This window comes from Eublepharis macularius, chromosome 11, assembly GCF_028583425.1.
Source record: "Eublepharis macularius isolate TG4126 chromosome 11, MPM_Emac_v1.0, whole genome shotgun sequence".
Classification (NCBI taxonomy): domain Eukaryota; kingdom Metazoa; phylum Chordata; class Lepidosauria; order Squamata; family Eublepharidae; genus Eublepharis; species Eublepharis macularius.
In genome coordinates this window covers 36,770,464-36,792,678 of record NC_072800.1, presented here as the reverse complement: position 1 = coordinate 36,792,678, position 22,215 = coordinate 36,770,464, and the positions used below count along the sequence as shown (strand labels likewise).

The window sequence follows — 22,215 nt, the reverse complement described above, 5'->3', positions numbered from 1 at the left end:
TCCTGTTCTATTTTATGAGCCCCCAAAGAAGGGGCCTCCACACATTCTCCAGGAAAAATATGTGGGAGCTATCCAGGGGATTGGGAGTGGCATTTTCCCTGCAAACTCCACCAAATTTTCAGGAGACCTACTACTGACTGTCCTCTAATGACCTCTTGAGTTTTGGGAAGATTAGACCCTGCGGGCCAATTCTATGAGCCCCTGAACAAGGTGCCTCCAGCCACTCCATTGTTTCCTATGGGAAAAAAGTTAAAGCTGATTCCCATTGCACAAACACATTGAGGCATGGTTGCCATGGCCAAGGCACACTCCCAAATGCAAGCTGAGCTCATCCCAGAGAAAGCACATTAGAATCAAACTGAAACACAGGAATGGCATGTCAGAATATAAACTCACTTGCACATGTGTAAAGGCTGTTGTGCCCTTTAACATAGAGCATAGGGTGAGTCAGCAATTTCTCTGACAGTTCACACCTGATCAATTAAGCTGGGATTGCGGCAAGATTGCATCAGCCGTGTGCTGGTTGGCTGACTCCAACTCACCCTATAGGCTAGTGGACACTTAAAAGTCCAGCCAAAGGTTTGTGCGTTGCTGATCTGCTCAGCTTGGTGCCTGGTGCAAACCTTTGTCGCTCAGAACAATCTTGGATAACTCTGGTAACTGACCTAAGGACTGGACTCTGGTTTTGCTCTCTCTGTATGTATGCTGAGCACTTTTGCACCTGTATTATATGGACTTGTATAATACACCATCTGCACTTTATCACAACGTCTTGGCTCCAGTGTTTTTGTTGTTGGGCAAAGCAGGTCACTTGGCAGCACTAATTACAGACGGCTATTCCGTCAGGGTTATGGGCCCAGGACGCTTCCGCTGCGCCAGTGTACCTGCCGCCTGCAACTGAACCTGTTGGTTTGCTGGAGCATTGTTTGGATCGTTGTGTGGCAGCTCAAGGGTTGGAACAGACACTGACTGGTTACAAGCCGGTGCCTGGACCCGTTAAGGCAGCTGTGAGTGCAGTGAGTGCGTGGGAGTCCTGCAGAGTGCAAGATAACAACCATGGCACAAATGGCTCTCATGCCGGCTGAAAGGCTGGGAGCCGATAACTATTTTACGTGGGCAGTATGGATGGAACATTATCTAAAAAGGGAAGGGCTGTGGACTGCTGTAAGCAACCCTCCCGCTGCTCCCACGCCTGCAGATCAGACTAACATTGAAAAAGCCCTGGCCACCATCGTTTTGAGTGTGGATAAGACTCAGCTTGTCCATGTGATGGGAGCTGCTTCTGCCAAAGCTGCATGGGACGCTTTGAAAAGGCTACATGTGAGGCAAGGAGCGGGCTCACTCATTACTCTGACAAGAAGGCTTTACCGGTGCTATCTACAGCCGGGGGAGTCGATGTCTTTTCACTTGACTCGGATGGAGGGCTTTTTCCAACAGCTGGCTCAGAGAGGAAAAATCCTGCCTGAACAGGACAAAGTCTTCGCCCTGCTCAGCTCTCTGGATGCCAGGTTTGATAGCCTCATTACAGCCTTGGAGGCAAGAGACGTGGACAGTTTAACGATGGGCCTCGTCTCTGGGTTGCTGCTTGAGGAGGAATCAAGGCAGCAAGAAGCAAAAACTGCTACGACCTTAAAGAGCTGTGCAATCAACAAACAATGCGGAGGAGTGTCCCAGCACCTGCCGGAGAAAGCTTCCAGCGAGGAAACTGCACTGCGTGTCCGTCATTGCTTTGCCTGCGGTTCTACACAGCATCTAAAGAATGCCTGCCCATCCAGCCGGAGGAAGAAAAAGCAGCAGAAGTCAGCAGGAGTCGCAAGCAGTGGTGTGACCCAGCGTACTCAAACAGCACTGGTGTCTGCTGGACCCTCTGTGTCTGGTGGGAGTATCTGGCTAGTCGATTCGGGTGCTACACAATCTTTTTGTTGTGAGCGTGACTTGTTGGTCACTGAAACAGAGCCCAGGCTCAGCCATGTCTCCCTTGCAGACGGCAAAGCTGCTTCAACGGTCTGTCAAGGGGAGATTTGTTTTCCTGCATTGAAGCACTCCCTGGAGGGGGTGCTTTGTGTCCCATCCCTGCAAAATAACTTACTCTCTGTAGCTGACCTTGACAAAGCAGGCTTTGCTGTTTGCTTTGCTAACGGAGAGTGTACAATTTCCAGGGACGGAGTGGAGCTGCTGTCTGGACCACGAACTAACAATGTTTACATGGTTAAGAACTCTCCTACCATTAGCCATGTGAGTAACCGCCCTTACCACGATGGGTGTATACACTTTCTCCATCGCAGGTTTGAGCATGCTTCTTTTGGGGCTTTGGAGAAAACTTTGGGACTGCTAGGGGTAAAGGTAAAGCCTTGCAATGCTTTCCTAGACTGCAATATCTGCAAGGAAGTAAAAAGCAAGGCAGCCCCAGTAGCCAAACACAGCCAGAGGCAGTCAGCCAAGCCTCTTCAGCTGGTTCATATGGATGTGGCTGGCCCCTTTCCTCAAAGTGTGTCTAAGAACCAATATGTGCTTGTAATAGTGGATGACTGTACAAGGTTTTGTTGGGTGTATCCCATGAAACATAAATCAGAGGTTTTTAGTACACTCAAGTACTGGATGAGCAGAGTTCAGAGACAGCTGGACACTGCTGTGGTATCTATCCAGTCAGATAGGGGGGGCGAGTTCTGTTCAAACCAATTAAAGGCATGGTTGCAAAAGCAAGGGGTTGAACAGAGGCTTGCCAACACTATGTCTCCTCAGGAGAATGGTGTGGCTGAGAGGTGGATACAGACTCTCAAAACAAAAATGCAAGCCCTTTTGCCTGATAGTGGTCTGAAGAAACACTTCTGGGCTGAAGCTATGAAGGTTGCCTGCTATTTGGCCAACAGGACTTGGACTTCTTCAATACAGGACATTCCATATCATGCCCTGTATAAGAAGTACCCTAACATAAATCACCTCAGGGTCTTTGGGAGCAAAGCCTTTGTAAACGTCCCTTTGGGTAAGAGACGGACCCTGTCCAAGAAAGCCAGGGAGCTGGTTTTTCTTGGCTATCAGTCAGGTTCAAAAGCCTACAGGTTCCTGGGTGATAGAAATGAGGTGATTTTCAGCCGGTCCGCGGGGTTTAAGGAAAATTCTCGCTGGGAGAGGCTAGGTGATAGCAACCACTCACAATTGCTATTGCCTCTGGCCCCTCCACAGCAGGAGGAGAACGTCATCACTCCAAAAACTCCCAGCCCGAAGAAACGGCATGCTGTGAAGCAAGAGGAGGGTGAGTCGGCTGTCAGCCGATCTCCCCCTCCTGCAGAAACAAACAGTTCCTCTCCCTCCTCCAGCCCTGCTCAAATGCAGGCTGTGCCGAGGAGGTCACAGAGGGAAAACAAAGGTGTGCCGCCAGACCGGCTGGGCTATTCACAGGCCATAAATTATGTTTACACCTCTGAGCCAGAGGATTTTTGGCAGGTTCAACAACTGCCACAAAAAGAGCAAGAGGGCTGGAAGGCTGCTATGCAAGAAGAATACCAGTCACTCATTACCCACAAGGTTGTGTCACCAAGGTGGCTACCCAAGGGTGAAAAGGTAATTGGGTGCCGGTGGATTTTTAAAAAGAAACCACTGGAGGATGGTTCTATAAAATACAAAGCAAGACTGGTCGCTAGGGGATTCTCACAGGTAAATCAGATACACTATGACCAAGTCTTTTCCCCAACAGTAAAAACCGAGACTTTCAGAACTGCATTGGCTGTAGCAGGTTTCAAAGGGTGGAAAGCTTTCCACTTTGATGTAAAAACTGCCTACCTCAATGCAGATCTTGAAGAAAGTCTATACCTGGATCAAATTCCAGGTTTTCCCATGGGAGAAAAAGGTATGCATTTAAAACTGCACAAGGCTTTGTATGGGCTGAAACAGAGTGCCCGGCAATGGAACCAATGCCTGGATCAGGCACTAAAAGCTCTGGGTTTCAAGCAGAGCAACGCTGACTCATGTCTGTATACCTTACAAAGGGCAGGTAAATGGGTGCATTTACTGGTTTATGTAGATGATCTATGTCTCATAACAGAGCATGAGAAGCACCTAACATGGTTCCAGTGCAAGCTGCAGGAAAGGTTCCAACTAAAGTACCTGGGCCCCTTAAGACACTACCTAGGGGTGGAAGTGACCAGGCACTCAAATGGAACCTATGTTTTGTCCCAAGAGGGAAAAATCCTGCAGCTCCTGGACAAATTTGGCATGGCAGAAGCCAAGCCAGTTAACACTCCCATAATTACAAATAGCTGTGATGAAGAAGGTGAGCTTTTTCCTCACACAACATTATATCAATCACTGGTGGGATCTCTCCTATATCTGTCCTCCTGGGTTCGGCCTGATATCGCGTACGCTGTACACCGTCTTTGTCAGAAGAATGCCAGTCCTAGGCAATCTGACTGGGTGGCAGCCAAACGAGTCTTGAGGTTTCTCAAGGGCACTAGCAACAGGAAACTAACTCTGGCAGCCAGCCATACAAACCTGTTCGCTTTTTCAGACTACAGTTGGGGGGACAGGGAGCAAAGGAAATCCACCACTGGTATAGCTATTTATTTGGGTGGTGCCCTGGTTCAGTGGAAGGCAGTAAAACAAACGTTTATATCCCTAAGTTCCGCAGAAGCAGAATTTGGTGCTTTAAGTTCCTGTGTCACAGAAGTGGAGTGGTTTACTTCGCTATGCCATGATTTTGGTATAGCCCAAAACAAGGTCATTATACACTGTGACAACACGGCTGCTATTCAGTTAGCTAGGGAGCAGAACTTTAAAAGTCGCTCCAAGCACATAGGGATCAGGTATCAAAACGTAAAAGCAGCTGTTGACAAAGGGTTGGTGGACCTGCAATACAGCAACACTGAACAAAACATAGCTGACATGTTTACCAAAGGGTTGGATGTGATAAAACATAACATATTCACTGAACGGTTGTTTGATGGTGTAAATATGTAAGGTCAGCTGTGTATAATATATATAAACGATATGTGACATGTGGCAAGGAGTTTAGCAGGAGTGTCAGAATATAAACTCACTTGCACATGTGTAAAGGCTGTTGTGCCCTTTAACATAGAGCATAGGGTGAGTCAGCAATTTCTCTGACAGTTCACACCTGATCAATTAAGCTGGGATTGCGGCAAGATTGCATCAGCCGTGTGCTGGTTGGCTGACTCCAACTCACCCTATAGGCTAGTGGACACTTAAAAGTCCAGCCAAAGGTTTGTGCGTTGCTGATCTGCTCAGCTTGGTGCCTGGTGCAAACCTTTGTCGCTCAGAACAATCTTGGATAACTCTGGTAACTGACCTAAGGACTGGACTCTGGTTTTGCTCTCTCTGTATGTATGCTGAGCACTTTTGCACCTGTATTATATGGACTTGTATAATACACCATCTGCACTTTATCACAACGTCTTGGCTCCAGTGTTTTTGTTGTTGGGCAAAGCAGGTCACTTGGCAGCACTAATTACAGACGGCTATTCCGTCATGGCATCCCTCCGGAATCAAAGTGAAGGAAGGTGACCAGCACCACATGAGAGATTCGCATCTATTCCACTCAAACCAAACTGAATCACGGGACACTGTTGCAACTTAGCCCAACAAAAGCAAACTGAAGCAACGGAATGCCTTGTGCTTGTGGTTAGGTACTGCTTGGTTCTGTTCTGTGGTGTTTCCCCACTGAATTCAGTGTCTGGCTGCTTTGAATGACACTGGTTCTGTTGGACTAAGTTGCAACAGTGTCACTAAGAGCCAAGCTACAAGTGACGCCTTACACAGGCTGGACACTTGTCAGCTTACCTCAAGTTTTGATGGGAAATGTAGGCGTCCTGGTTTTACATCTTGGCTCTCCATTACAGCTGCAAGACCAAGATGCCTACATTTCCCATCAAAACTTGAGGGAAGCTGACAAGTGTCCAACCTGTGTCAGGCGTCACTTGTAGCTTGGCTCTAAGTTGCAACAGTGTCACTCTAGAGGACAGTCAAGAGTAGGTTCCCTCCAAATTTGGTGAAGTGTAGTTGAAATATGACTCTTCTAGCCCTCTGGATAGCTCCCAGAGTGATTTCCCCATAGAAAACAATGGCAGGATTTTACCATTTTTTTTATTCAGTAAAAATTCGGGATACCTGATTTTTGATTTGGAATATCTGGATGTTACTGAATCAGCCCAAAGTCTGTTTTTTAATCTGAATTCCGAACCACACTGCATACCCATAATTACAACCTTTCTTCCTCTAGATTAAATACTAAAGTAAATTCGTGCTTCCGTTCTTCAGGAAGTTTACATCTTGTCAGGAGGTTTACCAAAATGTAGATTCCCTCAAAGTTATAGGTTTCCCCATTCACTTCACAATTTCTGACTCTCAGAAACTGCCCAGGTAGATTTGGCGCTTCTGTCTTTTTCCAGGGTGCTTATATATTACCTAAAAATAAGCTTCCTCCCCCAAGCCTACCCACCCTACCTAAAAACCCAATAAAAAGCTTACTAATCTGACACTCTTAACCAGAGTCTCCAATAGACTTGGGCAAGAAACAGAAAAAAATGGAATGAGAGTTTCGTGTTTCGTCGTGATCCACGAATCGCAAATCATGAAATTTCATGAAATTGACATGTTTGTTGAAATGATTAGTTAGTTTCATGATTCGTCAGAACCTGGGGCATTTCAACGGCCCCCTTCACACCCAGAGATGCCAAACTTGCAGGAAGACTTCAGCAGGCTCTCCTCCACCCACCCTCCCAGTTTGCAATACATTGATCGGGAAGGTCAATGGGAAGGGTGGGAAGGGAAGTGCTGCCAGAGTTCATGACTGAAACCGGGACCGGGAGTTGCGGGATCAGAGGAGGACGAAGCACCAGCTGTGGTGTAGAGCTGGGCTGGGAAGATGCTGACGTAGAGCAGAACAGGAGTTGGTTGGCTGACAGACCTGCCTAACAGGGTTTGGAGGGGTGAAATTGGTGTGCCCATGGCTACAGAAGGCCCCACCTCCTTGGTTACCTAGGGGATTGACCCCCAGCTCCAGGCTGTATAGGGCAGAATGGAAGCTCTCTAGATAGCTAGGAGAGCTGCCAATCAAGGGTAAGTGGGCTATGATTGGGGTTTCCAATGGCAACAAAAGGTCTGGGCAGATTGTTGCCTCGGGAATCAATAGATCTGCGCTAGCCTGTCTGAAATTATGAATCGTTCACGAAGCTAATGAAACAGGCCAAAAAGTTGTGAATTTTGTGATAATTTTGTGATAACCGCAGCGCCACAAAACTCTTTCACGATACATGAAATGGCCTGTTTCATGATGAAACTTGCTTCGTATTTCGATTCGTGCCCATGTCTAGTCTCCAAGCCCCTACCTGAGAAGAGTAGTCCTCCCTCATTTAAAACTGAGGCTTGCTTACCCTCAGTGGAGCTTCTGGCTCTGATTGGCTGATAATCGCTTGAATTTGTCTGAGGGCGAGGCTATCATTATAGAGCCCTAGAGGACAGCTGGGGCTTTTGGGGATGATTGTCACAATATCTGTAGAATTATTTATTTTGATAGAGAGAAACTATTTGTAGTTGTGCAGATCATTGAAGAGTTTCCAGCTCTGTCCCCAAAGCCTAGTTTAGGAACAGGAGCTGAGCACAATGGCCCTAAAATTTCATCTTAGGAAATAATGGAAATGTGAAAGAGTGCTGAACTGCAAGCTGAAGATGTGCAAGTTGAGGAGAGGACAGATCTATGAAGCCAGCCTCTGGCTTGTTTTTGATTCTCCAAGCCGTATTTTGTTTTGTCTTTCCTTTTAGAAAATTGCATATAACTGAAACTGACAGTGCTTAGTGAAATCAACATTGATGCATATCTTAAAAATCTTTTATAATACTGTTGAGGTCTTATTTTAAAAATGAACTATTTTTGTTTTACTCCAATAATGAAACAGCCTATATTCTAAGTTTCCAAACTAATGAAAGAAGATTATGAAAAATTCCAAACCTGCAGCCTTCTAATATTAATTGGTAGTTTTTGTTTGTCAAATTGAAAGTTACCTTTCATGTAGAAGAAGCTATGCCCTTCCTTCAGTATCCTCAAAAGAGGCATTGTGATCTTTTGATTAAAAACTGAGCAGTCATTAACACAAAAACTCTATAATTGACTGACTGCCTTGGTAATGAACAGACATTCACTTTGAATGTAAGATTTTTTTTGCTTAAACACTCTTTATGAAATATTGCAAATTTCAGTATAATTGTAACAGAGAACTCTAATGGAAAGTGAATGTTTTATTTAGCATTGTGTGGGGAACTCACTAATCAAGTAACACCCAAAAAATATAAAGGCTGTGCAGAGTACCATTATTTTCATGATGTTTAATGGGCTTTGACTGCAATATGAGAAATTCTTGACATATGATTTGGATTAAAACATGTTGAAAATCCTGAGATAGTTGTTCTGATGTTAATTACAAGGGGGTAGTCATCATGTTACTCTCTTGTAGCAAAATTAAATAGGAGTCTAGAAGCATCTTAAAGATTAAAGTTTTTACTACATTTTTGTGATGTTAGTACATTATCTGATTAATTTAGTTACTGGGACTGTGTTAGCAGACCACTGAAGTCAGAACTCTTTATGAATAGTTAAGCTTAATGGCATACAAGAAGCATTTAATGTATTCTTTGGTGTAGGACAGTGTAACAACAAAACCAAAAAGATGTTGAAGAGAAAGGGGTTACTGGTACAGTACCAAGATCTTATTGTTCCTAAAACATGTTACAAAGGTGAACGATGTGCTTGCCCCCAACACAAAATCTTTTCCGTTGCTACAGTTTTGACAGACTAAAGAATTTAGAATGCATTGAGCAGGATAATTTTGACTAGAAAACTAAAAAATAATGTTGAAGATACATTGATGATTTTGGTGAGTCCACAAGAGAGCCTCTGCTACGACCCCTTTCTTTCTCATGGGTCAATTTGGTCTTTAAGCCTTTTATTCTTGCCCCCTCTTGGTAGATTGCTGCCACCGAGAATTAAATTCCAGAATAACTTAAATTTCTCCTTTTAGTAACATGCCCAAGGGTCAGGCTTTTTCATGGTACTATGTGGCCCTAAGGAAAGGAATGGGATATAGGAATGGCAGATACTCTGGGATATATAAAACAAACAAAGTAAATGTTTATTTTTATAAGAAGCGTGTCGGTTTCATATTATTTCTAAAACTCGATGGTTTCAAAAGAGTAGTTCTCAATTCTTAAAGTTACTTAAACTCAGTCACACAAATCTTTTCTCAGGCTTCATACACTGTTTGCCTGCTTTTGATATTAATTGCTCTCTCCATTACAAGTAAGACCTTTTCTCAGGTGCACACACAGTTTGCCTGCTTTTCCCTGACTGAATGTTCTTTCACAAACACACAGTTCAGGTTTCCACATAGGTTATATTTCTCTCAGACAACATAAACATGCTAAGGCTGCACACAGCTTGCTTCTCTTTCCCTGACTGTTCTTTCTCCATTCTCAGTCTAAAACTGCATTCACTCTGCCCACACACTGTCATCAACCAATCATATCACTCACTCATCCCTCTCTTTCACCCCCACTCTTCATCTATACTACACCAAGCATTTAAAGACACATACCCACATTTACTTAAAATCATTACAGCCTCATCCATAGGTAGAACAAGAAAAGGCAAACAATATCATGTAGTGGGGAAAACATATTCATTAAACTTAACCCCTATATGTTTTGCCTATGCTTCATCGGGTGGGGGAGATCTGTATAGCAGAGTTGTCAGAAAGTTCCCTCAGCAGCTAAGCTAAGGTTGGTTTCAATGAGCCTTATAAGAGCATATGTCCAGTATTTAATATTTAGTTAAGGTTATTGGTATGTTGTAATTTTAGGGACGTGGTCTGAATGCAGCCAAGTAGTCAGTGTATATGTGTATGGATAACAAGGTGCTGTTTTAATTTAGATATAGCACATCTCTTTGCTTTTCACAGGTTATGACTTACATATATTATATTTGGATAAAGTTACTGTCTTACTTGCGCTGGCTCTAAGTGGTATCTAATGTGTATCAGGTTTATGCATTTTTCATTGATTGGGGCTACTTATTACATTACAGAAAACCATAGATTGGAATCTTCATATCAGAATCACCTAATTCTGAAAGTCTTGGTGGTATGTATGGTTGAAATTGCTTTAATTGTGTTTTGGATTATCTCTGTTCATTTCTCAGTTAGAGAATATTTCCTTGGGACCAAAGATAACCATGTGATCAGAAATTTCTTCTGTCTGAACATAGAGATGTGGAGAGGGAGGGGTTGTCAATTTTTCCCTGATTGCAGATTCTTGTTTGCTCAAAACCATTCTGGATGGTCATGCAATGTTGAGATGTATGTGGAGGAAAATTATGAGCAATTTGTGCAAGCAAAGTACATTTTGCTTGTGCATAGGGAGGTCTGGACGCTTCCTTCCTGCATGATTCAATTTTCAACATGGCTTAGTGGGAAATTTTCCTTGGGAATTATATACAGTATTTGGCATTCTAAGTCCCATTCTTTGGGTTTTTGGTCAGAAATAATCCCGCTTTGTTAAGTGAGATTCACTTCCAAGGGAAGTATGTATATGATTGCAGCCTGAATATGAGACTGTCATTGGAGATTAACTATAGCATAGGTTGGGTCACTGGATTATCTTTAAAATGTTTCTTTATATTGTAATTACTGTGTCACATATTGATACAATCCTTTTGGTCAAGTGCTGATTCTGCACACACTTCTTCAAAGTAAATAAGGATGGTGTACTTGAATGAGGATCTTGGGTTCTTTCTAAATTACCTGTAGATCTTGTTCTCTGTTATGAAAAAGTAGATATTGAGCAATCAATTTTCATTCTCAAGATGATTTAACCAAAAGGACCTAAATATTGAAAACTTCTTAGAAAAAATTAATTAGATGTGAACCTTTAGTACAAAATTTGGATTGCAGCTGTTTAACTGAGTTAAATCAGGGTTGGCAATGTAACGCCTGTGGACAACTCACTGGAACTTTTTCCAATGACTAGTTTGTACATAGATTTCCACATGGTGGCAGCACAGGCTGCATGGGCCTTTCTAGGTTGGATATATTACCTGGACCTTACCTTGTCCATCCCTGAACTAGGCTACTGATACAATTGAACTACTGTGTTTTGTCTTTTGCAGTTCAACTTTTTAAACTGTTTTGCCTCTTTATTCTACATCGCTTTTGTCTTGTTTGATATGAAACTTTTGAGACAGGTAAGTTTTTTGAAAAGAGATTTATTTATGTTTTTATAGATAGAGTTTCTAAAAAGTCCTGCTAACTTGAAGCTATGTGATTGCTTGCCATAAATATAGTCTTACAAGTGGGAGACCCACAAGAAATTGTGGGGGTACATATCAGTTTCTTCTCCCTCACTATTTCTTCTTTCCCTTCCCTGAAAGCCCCTATAGCCTCTCCCCTTTTCCTGCTTCCTTCTTTCCTTCCCACTCACCAGCCAACCAGCCTCTTATCTGACTCCCATGTTCAGCCATCTTTATAATTTATTTACTTAAGTTTCACTCCAGTTCCCCTCCCAGCTTACATTATTCTTCTCTCCTTCATTTTATTTTCACAACAACCCTGTGAGGTTGACTAGGCTGATAATGTATGATTGGTCCAAGGTCAACCAGCAAGCTTCCACATCAGAGTGGGGATTTGAACCCGGGTCTCCTAGATCCTAATTTGAAACTCTAACCAATACACCACATTGAGTTTTGTGTGGGGTAGCTGCTGTTGATCAGTAGCAGGCAGCTAGGCTTAACTGAGTCATGCAAGTTGGTTGGTAGCCAGTCACCCAGTGGTTGTTGGTGTGCCTGCCACCAATGAATCCTCCAAAAAGGCCAAAATAACTCTATGGAGGGCCCAGTACCCTCCCTCTGCCTTTTACTGAAAGAAACCAAGGCTTGAACTCTGGCAATACTGTTCCTTGCCTGACAACTGTCACAGAAGGCATTTGTTTCTTAAAGGCACACCTGTTGCTTCTGTCATTTTGGGAGGGGGTTTAACCCCCTTCCTTCATGTATTTTTTTTTTTAGATTTGAGATTTTTCTGCAAATCTGGGGCTTTTCTGAGGTTTGTAGTAAGATTTTTCTTGTCAGTCCACGGGGCTTCAATCAATGGATTTAAGTATCCATAGGCGGGGCCATGTTGAGAATTAGATATATTGATGACTAGCTTGATACCTGTGCTTCGCTACGGTATTTAACTACTTTAAATCCAGTTATAATACTTATGGGTATGTAACATTTTTTGGTTTGTGAGGGTTTTTTAAAAAGTTGGTTTTGTAGTATAATAGCATAGTTCCCGAGCTTCACAAAAGTGTTTGAATAAAGCGAAGCGTGTTGATGCCAAAAACTGATGAAGTGAATTTCAAAATGTAACATTTATTGAAGAGATTTTTAAAAGGAAAAGATTGTCATGCAATAAATAAAGTGAAAAATATGTACAACTGTTTTTTTTTCTACTGAAGGACTTCTTTGTAGACCACATTGGTGGTTTTCCCTTCAGGTGCTAGGATCACCAGGCTGCTCGGTGAGCTCACTATGGAGCAGGCCATGTAGAACTGCCCATGTGAGAACCAGTCCTCCCTCAATTCTTGCCACCATCAGTGTCTGGGTATATCATGGCTGTTAGGTCTGCTGGGGTCGTCAGTACTGTGCCCAGGTCTGCAGGGATTGTCACCTTTCCCTTGGACTTGGGATACTCTTTGTCCCCTATTTTTAGTAGGAGTTCAGAGAATTCTCCAGCAGACACCTCGCCTCTCAAGTGGACCCTCGTGTTCTTTCTTAGTGAGAGTTTCTTGATGAGGGGCCACAGATATGACACCTTGACACACACAGTAACCTTGTCAGCTCAAGTTCCCCTTGGGACTACTGGCAGAGTCTGCTGGAAGTCTCCAGCCAGTAGCATGGTGACTCCCCCCCATCACTTTCTCGTTGCCCCTGGCATCTTTGAGGGTTATGGTCAGTGCCTCAAAACACCCCTTGTGTGCCATGGTACTCTCATCCCAAACAATGAACTTACAGTTCTGCAGCACTTGGGCCAAGTTGCTTTGTTTTGAGATGTGGAACAGGGGTGTTTCTGCGTGGATGAGGTTAAGAGGCAGCTTGAAAGTAGCAAATGATCATATGCCGTGCCTGAGTGAGCCTTGACCTTCCGTGGAAGTGAGTGCCTCTCTACTCGTCCTCCAGGATTGCTTTACTCATAGAAAGACTGCTGCTCTGTGCACCTCGGGGTGACCTTGCTGGTACTTGGCCACTGCTGCTCAGTACACTGCAGGAGTACGATGTACATAATTCTTTGCCACATCTCTAAGTTGTTTCCTCCTTTTAGTGTCAGCGTATCTTGAAAGATGTCTACCAGGAAACTTCTTGGGGGCAGTAAGAGGTGATGGCTACGAGAGGTGTGAGGTGGAGTTGGACTGAGGGAGGGGTGGTGTGGTGGCCACTTTGACAAGTTCATGTGAGAGGTTCACATTGAAATGGTGCCTAGAAAGGTTGTGCACCACCTCCCTATGAACATTTCAAAACCCAGTTGCCATACTGACTTTTATATAAAATCCCTATTTAGGAGTTTTGTACCATCTTTCTTCAACTGTCTGCAGTTTTCTTGACTTGGTTTTTACCTCAGAACACAAAGTTACTCAGCTGACCAATCCGGGGGGGGGGGGGCAAGCAGGCAGGAGCTTGTCAGCCACACAGGAAAGCCAGGCCCTACATGGAGATTGGCAAGCAGAGTGAACTTTGAGGGGAAGACAGGGAGATGCATTTTAGCTCAGGACACATTCAATGACTTTCAATAGTAACTGCATACTGTTCAGAATGTTGGCTGCATATGCAAATGACCTTGAAAGGCTGGCCCAATTATGGAAGAGTGGCCAAGTTGGCAGTTGGCGGGGCGGTGGGGGGGCAAGCAGGAAGTAGCCTGCCAGCCACACAGGGAAGCTATATCTCTATGGGAAAATACATTTTACCCCTTTTTACCCTGTAGAGTGCAAATTTCTTAAAATCCCTTCTTAGTGGGTGTTTACATCATGAAAGGAACGTTCTCCCCAAATTTCATGTTTCTAGGTCCAGGGATTTGGGCTGGGCGATGATGAGTCAGTCAGGACACTTGTCTTTATATATATAGATAAAGATTTCAGTTGATTTATTTTTAGTATCTCCAATAATTATTATTGGTTTATATCAGTATGAATTAGGCATAATACTGAATATTTGTTGATAAGGAAATAGGTTCCAAAACCACTCAGGACAGTTTGTGCTAGTGCTAAAGTGTTCTTGTAGTTTTTCTTAATATTTAACTTAAAGCATTCTTCCCATCATTTGATAGCTTTATTCCATGTTTGATACAATATTTCTCTAGTTTGCTTCACTTAAAGCACATTGCAGCTGTTTATCTACTTCCTTCAACTTTTATTCATTGTTAATTTAAAATATTTATGTTCTCCTTGACCAAACAGATTGTCCAGGGAGCTTTAGAACAATTTAAATTGTAGCAACAAGTGCTTAGTATTACATTTCTGTTTCTCCACACAGTTTTGGGTTATTCTAAGAGAACTGGGTTTTCTCTCACAAAATACTTTAGTGTACTTTTATTTCTGTTCTATGTACCCTTTATTTGTTTAACATTCTTCCCTGGAAATTGTGCATTTTGATGTTGCAATCACTCATGATTTTAATAAGAACAATGTGTATTTTCTGTGATTGTGATCGACTTTGGAGGCTCTGTTTATCTCCCCCCCCCTTCCCATTCTCTGTGGTGAGATGGACAGTGGCAAAAAACAAACCTTCTTGGCTGTGGCACTCCAGTTAAAAAATACCCTCCTCATATCTGTCTTCCTGACACCAGTCCATCTACCTGACTTCTCCATCAGGTGAAGACGTTCTGTTGTCTCAGGAATTTGTTGAGTTTGTATTTTTCTTTTGGTGTTCATATTTCTATTGTTGTTCATATTATATATTTTAAATATATTATTGCTGTTGTTTATTTTATTTATTTACAAGATTTTTACCCCACCTTTCTGCCCTCATTGGGCCACCAAGGCAGCTAACAAATTAAAACAAATTAAAACCACAAAAACCATTAAAAGCAGTACACAAATACACCATTAAAATTTTAGTCTGATTTTGAACTGGCTTCACTGGGTATTGTTTTGTTATTTTTTTACGGTTTAACTGTTATTTACACTTGTAAGCTATTTTGTTTAAATTCCATCATAGTTTGTTGAAACATATAGCAAGTGTGGCAACATATGCATTTGTGAAAAATGTTATTTTAAAAAGTTTAAACTACAAGCTTCAGCTTTTTAAATCTGGGTTGGGGAGAGATGAGCGAAAAGTAGAGGAGTGGTACAGCTGGACTCATGATGGGGCTCTGAACATAAGTGATATGGTAAGATCTCATTTCCAGAGCCTGAAAAATTGCTTTACATTCTTCCAGTTATTTTTTATCTCTCATTTTGTAACTAAAAGTTGAAGTCCCTAATAACTGTTAATTTAATTACACTGATATGAATAAAAATGTTACCAGTCTTGCAAAACCAGCGCTGTTTCTGTGGCTACCACTGTACGTCTCTTGACCCCAAAGGGAGATCCTGTTTGATATATTACTGTATTTGATTGTATACTAATTTAAGACTGCTGCCAGTTGTGTTAAATGTTTTTGCTTTTCTTTATATTCTTTCAGAGCTTGGCAACTTTGCTGATAACTTCACAAATCCTTAATCAATGTGTAGAAGCCATACTGCCTTACTGGCTCCAAAAGAGACGGAATAAAACGGTTAAAAAAAAGGTGAAGTCATTGGAAATAGATACCGACTTGTCTTTATTTGAGCAAATTAATCTGGAAAAAGGAATGGATACTTACTTGGTAAGCTGACTAACTCTTCTGCTGTGTTGAACCTTCATATTCATTATACCTGGAAAGTGACTATTAATAAACCATTTGCATTCGGAATGGAGTTTGAAGATATGCCTTAATTTTAAGAACATACTAGATCAACCCAGAGTCTTAGAGAATTCACTCTTTCCATTGAGTGTGTATGCTGTCTATCCCAATAGTAGTATTTGTGATTTTTAGTGGAAAGCACTGAGCTCTTGCCCCATTATTGTTTTTTCACTCTTAAAATGAGGAAGGAGAGAATGCCACTTTGGTCCCAAGGGGGAGAAAAATAGGGTGTCAGTGAAGTAAATAAATGCATGAGTAGCTTTCTTACTAATGTTAGAAGGGTGGATGCATAAGGAGAATTCTTTGAACTTCAGATGAGGCCATTTGAGAAATGAGAACAGCATTCAGTGCTTACTCCCTCCTTACTTTAATCTTACACTCTCCATTTTACAGCTATTCTCTACTTTAATCTTCCTAATTAAAGTTAGAAAATGCATAGATGCCAGGATCATCACAAGTATTTATGGGCAAAGTGTTCTTTCTTCTTCCAGGGTACTTTTGATGACTATTTGGAGCTGTTCTTGCTATTTGGCTACGTGAGTCTTTTTTCATGCGTCTACCCTTTAGCAGCTGTTTTTGCAGTGCTAAACAATGTCACAGAGATGTATACTGATGCCTTAAAAATGTGCAGCATCTTTAAACGACCATTTTCAGAGCCTACAGCAAATATTGGTGTATGGCAGGTAATGCATTTAAGTCTATTGTTTGTTTGTTTAATCTGTTATCCTTGTTTCTTATGGATATAGAAGTGGGATAACATCATATCTCCTGGTGGCTTTTGTTGATCCTGTTGTTCTAGATTGGTTGGCTGATCCACTTCTTTCTGACTGATTAGTTCCCAAGGGTGGGTCTGGGGAATGGTTGCCTAACTTTGAGGTACTTTTCCTGTGGAATTCCACAGGGTTCATTCTACTCTCCCAAGTTGTTCAGCATCTCCATGAAACCACTGAGAGAGATCGTCTGGAGACTTTTGAGTTGTGTCATCAGCCTGCTGATGGCACTCTGCTCTGTCTTTCCAGAACAAAAAAAAATCAGGTAGGTCAGTGGATATCCTGAACAAGTGTCATGTAGAAGCATGTAGCACCAGTTGCTAGCCAACTTGGTATGCCAACTGTGGTCTTTTCTTGAGAAGTATGACTACATTTACGTGTTATATGGTCACTTCCAGGTGAGGGTACTGTATGTGGCTGCCTTCGAACAAAAGTTTCAGCTGGAAGCCAGATTATGTGTTACAAAGAATATGTTATCCCGCTACTGAAATACCTTCACTGCCTTCTGGCCTAATCTAAAGTGCCCTTTTTAACCTTTAAGGCCCTAAAGAGACAGGGACCAGAGTACCTGATGACGGAACACCTTCTCTCACGTCACCCTGCCCATCAGTTATAATCATTGTCTCAAGCCTTTCTGTGTGTATCCCCTCTGTCTTTGTGCTCCCATAGAGTGGTGTGTGGTAGGTACTTGAACACGAACATTTTTTAGTATTGGCACCTCATTTTTGAAGTCCCTTTCCCTCAGAACACCATCTGGCAGAGCTTACCATCCTTCAGATGTCTGTTTTTTTTCTAGCGTGGTTTCATTATATCACTGTTCTCTTTCTCTCTGCATATTTTAACTTTTAAGAATAGTATGACTTTGTCTGAAAGCAGATGATTTCCTGGCCCCAGGATAATAAGTGTTTCTTTTTTCTCACCACTTGGTGCCTGAAGGAGGAAATTCCAGATTTCTTGTGAGACTACACTAGCATCCTAGTGGATAGCTACTCCATCTCTGTTTGGAGGGTGAGAAGATGAGTTTTCTGATGGAGATGGCATCCCATTGGAATCTGATATTACTGATTAAACCGCACACATTGCTTTTGAAACAGTGTCTATTAGTGTGAGTGTGGTAGAGCCGTCCATTAATTGCATCACCTGTCACAGTTCCTCCTATGTACCTGGGGAGTAGTCTCAAGCTTAATATCTTTAGACAGACTGCTGTTATGGGCATTTTTTGCTTCTAATGGGGAGGCTGAATTGTCAACTCATCCACTGTTCAAGAAATTCCTGAAGGAGTATCCACCAGTCATTTTGTTGTAAAGCTTCATTATGGTAACTTCTCTTACTTTTTGGCTAGATTTGTAATGGGTCATGCCATAGTTATTGTCTGTGCGTTTTTGTAACTGGCACCCAGTATTTTTATACAAATGCAATATTTAACAAGTAAAGTAGTTAGGAATAATATAGCATGGAAAATGGCCATTTTCTTGTGAGTGTTTGTTTCTTCTTGGTGAGCTAGTGTTAGAATTCATGTTGATACCCATCAAATCTGTGGGTACTTTAAACTTCTGAATGTAAAATAGAGAAAAATCAGGAGTCCATAAGATCCTGGGAGAATAAAATAGTCAGATTATTACTGAAGGAATTTTATTTTTGTTTCAGCTTGCTTTTGAAGCAATGTCTGTTATATCGGTAGTTACCAATTGTGCCCTGATTGGCATGTCACCCCAAGTAAATGCACTTTTTCCGGACTCAAAAACAGAACTTATCCTGATTGTAGTGTTGGCAGAGGTAAGTTGAAGATTTTAAAATTTCTATTATAATAGAGAAATATATATCCATAGTGTATATATATTTCATGGAGTAGCATGTTTTTCATTTGCAGTTAATGGAGGAATCTTTTATACCAGTGTTTTTCAAGTTTTCTACAGTAACCTTGTTCATAAGTTACAGTGAATCCTGGCAGTGGCCAGGATTGTAGGGAGAACTGATACTTTCCCCAGATACTCTTTTTCATGGGGCAATGGAAAGTCAGTACAGTAGAACTGGAGGCATTCGTTGTAAGGAAAATCTCATTTCCCTAGAAACAGTGAATTGCAGCTTGAGTCAGGTAAGGATGGATAAAATATCAGTACTTTGACGGTCTCCAGTTTGGGAAAAAAAACTATCCTTATTTCTTGTTTTAAAAAATATAGCCAAGGATGATGCTTCTGTGGTAATATGAAGTCTAACTTTCTCTTTTTGTTTGACAGGTGTCTTTTTACAGGTCTGCTTGTTTGTTGCCTTTTAAAAAAATCTGTTTATATATGTTGTGTTCTCATTCCCTGAGGAAAAAGTTTACTATGAATAAGCTGTTTAAGTTTCCATATTAAAATTCTGTCCCTATGACAAAATAGAAGTAATATTAATCTCTCTTTTGAAAATTAAACATTAGTTGCTAATGTATTTTTTCATGTAAATAGAACCTTTCCCCTCCCTAACCAGAAAGAAGGCTTTTTTCATACAATTCCTTCTGTTTAAAAATAAATAAATCTACCCCTGATAATTGCTTAAAAACCAGCATCGGCAGCACAATGTATTTTTATGCTTTCTTGTATTTTCTTGTTGGCAACATCAAGTTAACTTTATTTCTCAGGCAGGTACCAAAGATTGTAAATTGATCACCATGTTCTGGATTAGAGATGGGCACGAACTGGGGAAAAAATGAACCATGAAGTTTGTGGTTCATCGTGTTTCAGGAACCATGAACTTTCATGAACCTTCCCTGGTTCGCAAACCGGTTTGTTTGGTTCATGAAAACGTCACTTCCAAGTCAGCAAATGGTCACTTCCAGGTCAGCAGAAGGTCACTTCAGGGTCAGCAGAAGGTCTACAGAAAGCCCAACCTCCACTGCCTAGGCGCCAGGCTGTCTGCAGTGACGAACCTAAAAACGAACCAAACAAACTGGCCTAAAGTTCGTGGCAGTTCGTCAGAAATGGGCTCTGATGAACCGCCAGTTTGCAAACCACAAACTGGCTCGGTTCAAGCTGAACTTTGGTTCGTATTTCGATTTGTGCCCATCTCTATTCTGGATTACTCTGGTCAACCCTGATTCAGATATAGACACACCCTTAAGAAGTCCTAGTTAGCTTTCCTGTATAAGATCATTTAATTCCTAGCAAGAGGTACACCTAAGTAATGTTTTAGGTTTGTTATGGGTACAGTACACAAGTGATAGTATTGGATAATCTCTGTTTCTTTTTTATTATTTATTATACCATATCTATATTGCATTTTTAACACATAACATAAGAGGCTACTTTAAGAAAAACAAAATCTTTGCTCAGTAAAATCACTGACTATGTTATGAAACCATCTGTAGTATATAGTATGGAATAGACAAGTTTAATTTTAAAAGCCTATTATATATAACAGCTCATAAGGATCTGAGCTCTTTAGTGAAGGTAAACAAAACAGAAATATTAGTTAATTAGTCATTAGTTCTGCCATTATCATCTTAAATGCATCTAAAACCTTAAAAGCACAACAAATTAAGATAAAACTTGGGAACCACTTGCCAATGCAGTTCTTAAAACAAATATCTAGAGCAAACATCAGTATAAACAACATAAAGGAATATACATGAAACCATAGTAGCATATTAATATAATTTATTTTTCATACTTGAAGACTTCAAATACATTCTCTGAATAGTGGCAAGCTTCAAGGCATAAAGGAATCTGTTTGAAGCAACTACTTTCAAGTCTGATTATGAACTAGAGAATTTCTGTCTGATCCCTGCATTGAGTGCTAGGAAAGGTCTACCCCAGCAACTTGTGGGCTGAGACACATCTCTGTCCTTCCTGGACTGCTAGCAGAGTAAATGAGGTCTGAATTCCTTACAATGTTTTTGTTAATACTGCATAAAAATATAGACATGTGGAAAGGCCTTTTATTTACTTGCCTTTTTCTTTGAATTCTTCAGAGTTAAATATAATCCCAGCTTCAAAAAGCTAGCATTATGTTTTGATGAAGAAGTGGGTATTAGGATATTTTAGTCAGGTAATTTGATCTGTCACAAGAACAAAAAATGTTTGCGAGTAAAGTAGATTGATGGAGAAGTTCAGGTTACAGAAACTGCATTTTATTTCAATGATACATACTTTAAAACGCTCTACCATAATTATTTCTGAATATTAAAGGAGTTTAATCAGAGTCAATTAGTGACATATATTCTCTGTTAAATTTATTTAAAGCTGTAATAGTTAATTTTATGCAATATCAAGGACACACTCTTAAACCTGTCATTTATTTAGGTGCTGTTGTATCATAAACTCAAATATTTTTGTCATGTGGACAAGTAGCCCTCTGAGTTGAGATTCAGCCATGACTGGCCTGATAATAGCTTGGTAATCTAAATTTTTTTTCAAATGTGTGAACACTAGATATTCACTTAATGTGATGCCACCAGTTTTATCAAGATGTTGTATACTTAAGAGAGTACAGCAGCAGGAAATAACATTTTTGAACAGTTTACAAAAGCCAGTATGAGGTACTTGGAATTTGTTTAGAAGAGAAGTTATGTACATTTTTAAATGTATTGAATTTTTTTTTAATTTAAAAAAATTATTAAAATTGATTTTAACTTTTTATAAACAACAATAACATCAACAATAACATTAAAGATAAAAGTAAAAGCAGCTGCTGCAAAGTACAATATTGACATTCCTATGTTATATGTCTGTTGAGTCAATAACTCAGGTTATCTGCGTGGATTCTTTTGATGTTACACGAGACTGAAAGCTTTATTTTGTTGTCGATTGTTCAGGAGGATGAGATGTATCATGATGAACCAAACAATTTAATAAGTCGTTTGCACATGTCATTTGTTGTGCGAGGTCCAAATAAGGATGTATAGTTATGAGTGTTCAGAGATTTAAAATTTACATAACATCATGGTTTGGTACACTGGATTTTTTGGTTGTATGTTATTCTTGGCTATATGTTCAATGAAGGGGAGCCATTTTTCTGTAAAATCCGTTGTCCTCGGGTATATTTCAGCTTGAAGGAGGCCATCGGTGATATTTTCTACAATGCAGTGGTCCCATAATTTAGAGTACCAATTTGCTAGTGCAGGAGGTTTCTGTGATTTCCACTTTGAAGCTATTGTAGTTTTCACTGCCACCAAGAAGATCCTTATGAGATCACGCCTGATATGTGGTATAGTTGAGTTCTGCCACTGGTCCAGAAAGATTATTTCAGGGCTTATTATTAGCATATAGCCAGTTACGTGGGTTATTTGTTCCAAGATTTCATTCCAGAATTTTTCAATGTGTTTGCACTCCCACCAACAGTGGACATAAGTGCCCATTTCTCCACATCCTTTCCAACATAGAGGTGATTTTGCTGAAGATATTGTGGACAATTTCTTAGGTGTGTAGTACCAATGATGTATTATTTTGTAAGTTTGTAGCTTGGTGTTAACCACTGGCGAATTGAGAAGAGTT

General features: G+C 41.0%; 1 protein-coding gene across 2 annotated transcripts in view; it reads left to right on the top strand.

Annotated features, from left to right (window-relative positions):
- Positions 1–22,215, top strand: part of ANO10 (anoctamin 10) — a 99,891-nt gene that overhangs the window by 11,019 nt on the left and 66,657 nt on the right. For both annotated transcript variants that reach the window (XM_054990742.1, XM_054990741.1), the window contains exons 7-11: positions 10,088–10,143; positions 11,168–11,242; positions 15,714–15,896; positions 16,466–16,657; positions 18,392–18,520. In XM_054990742.1, coding sequence (XP_054846717.1) covers positions 10,088–10,143; positions 11,168–11,242; positions 15,714–15,896; positions 16,466–16,657; positions 18,392–18,520 — 635 coding nt within the window. The remainder of the gene's footprint in view (positions 1–10,087; positions 10,144–11,167; positions 11,243–15,713; positions 15,897–16,465; positions 16,658–18,391; positions 18,521–22,215) is intronic.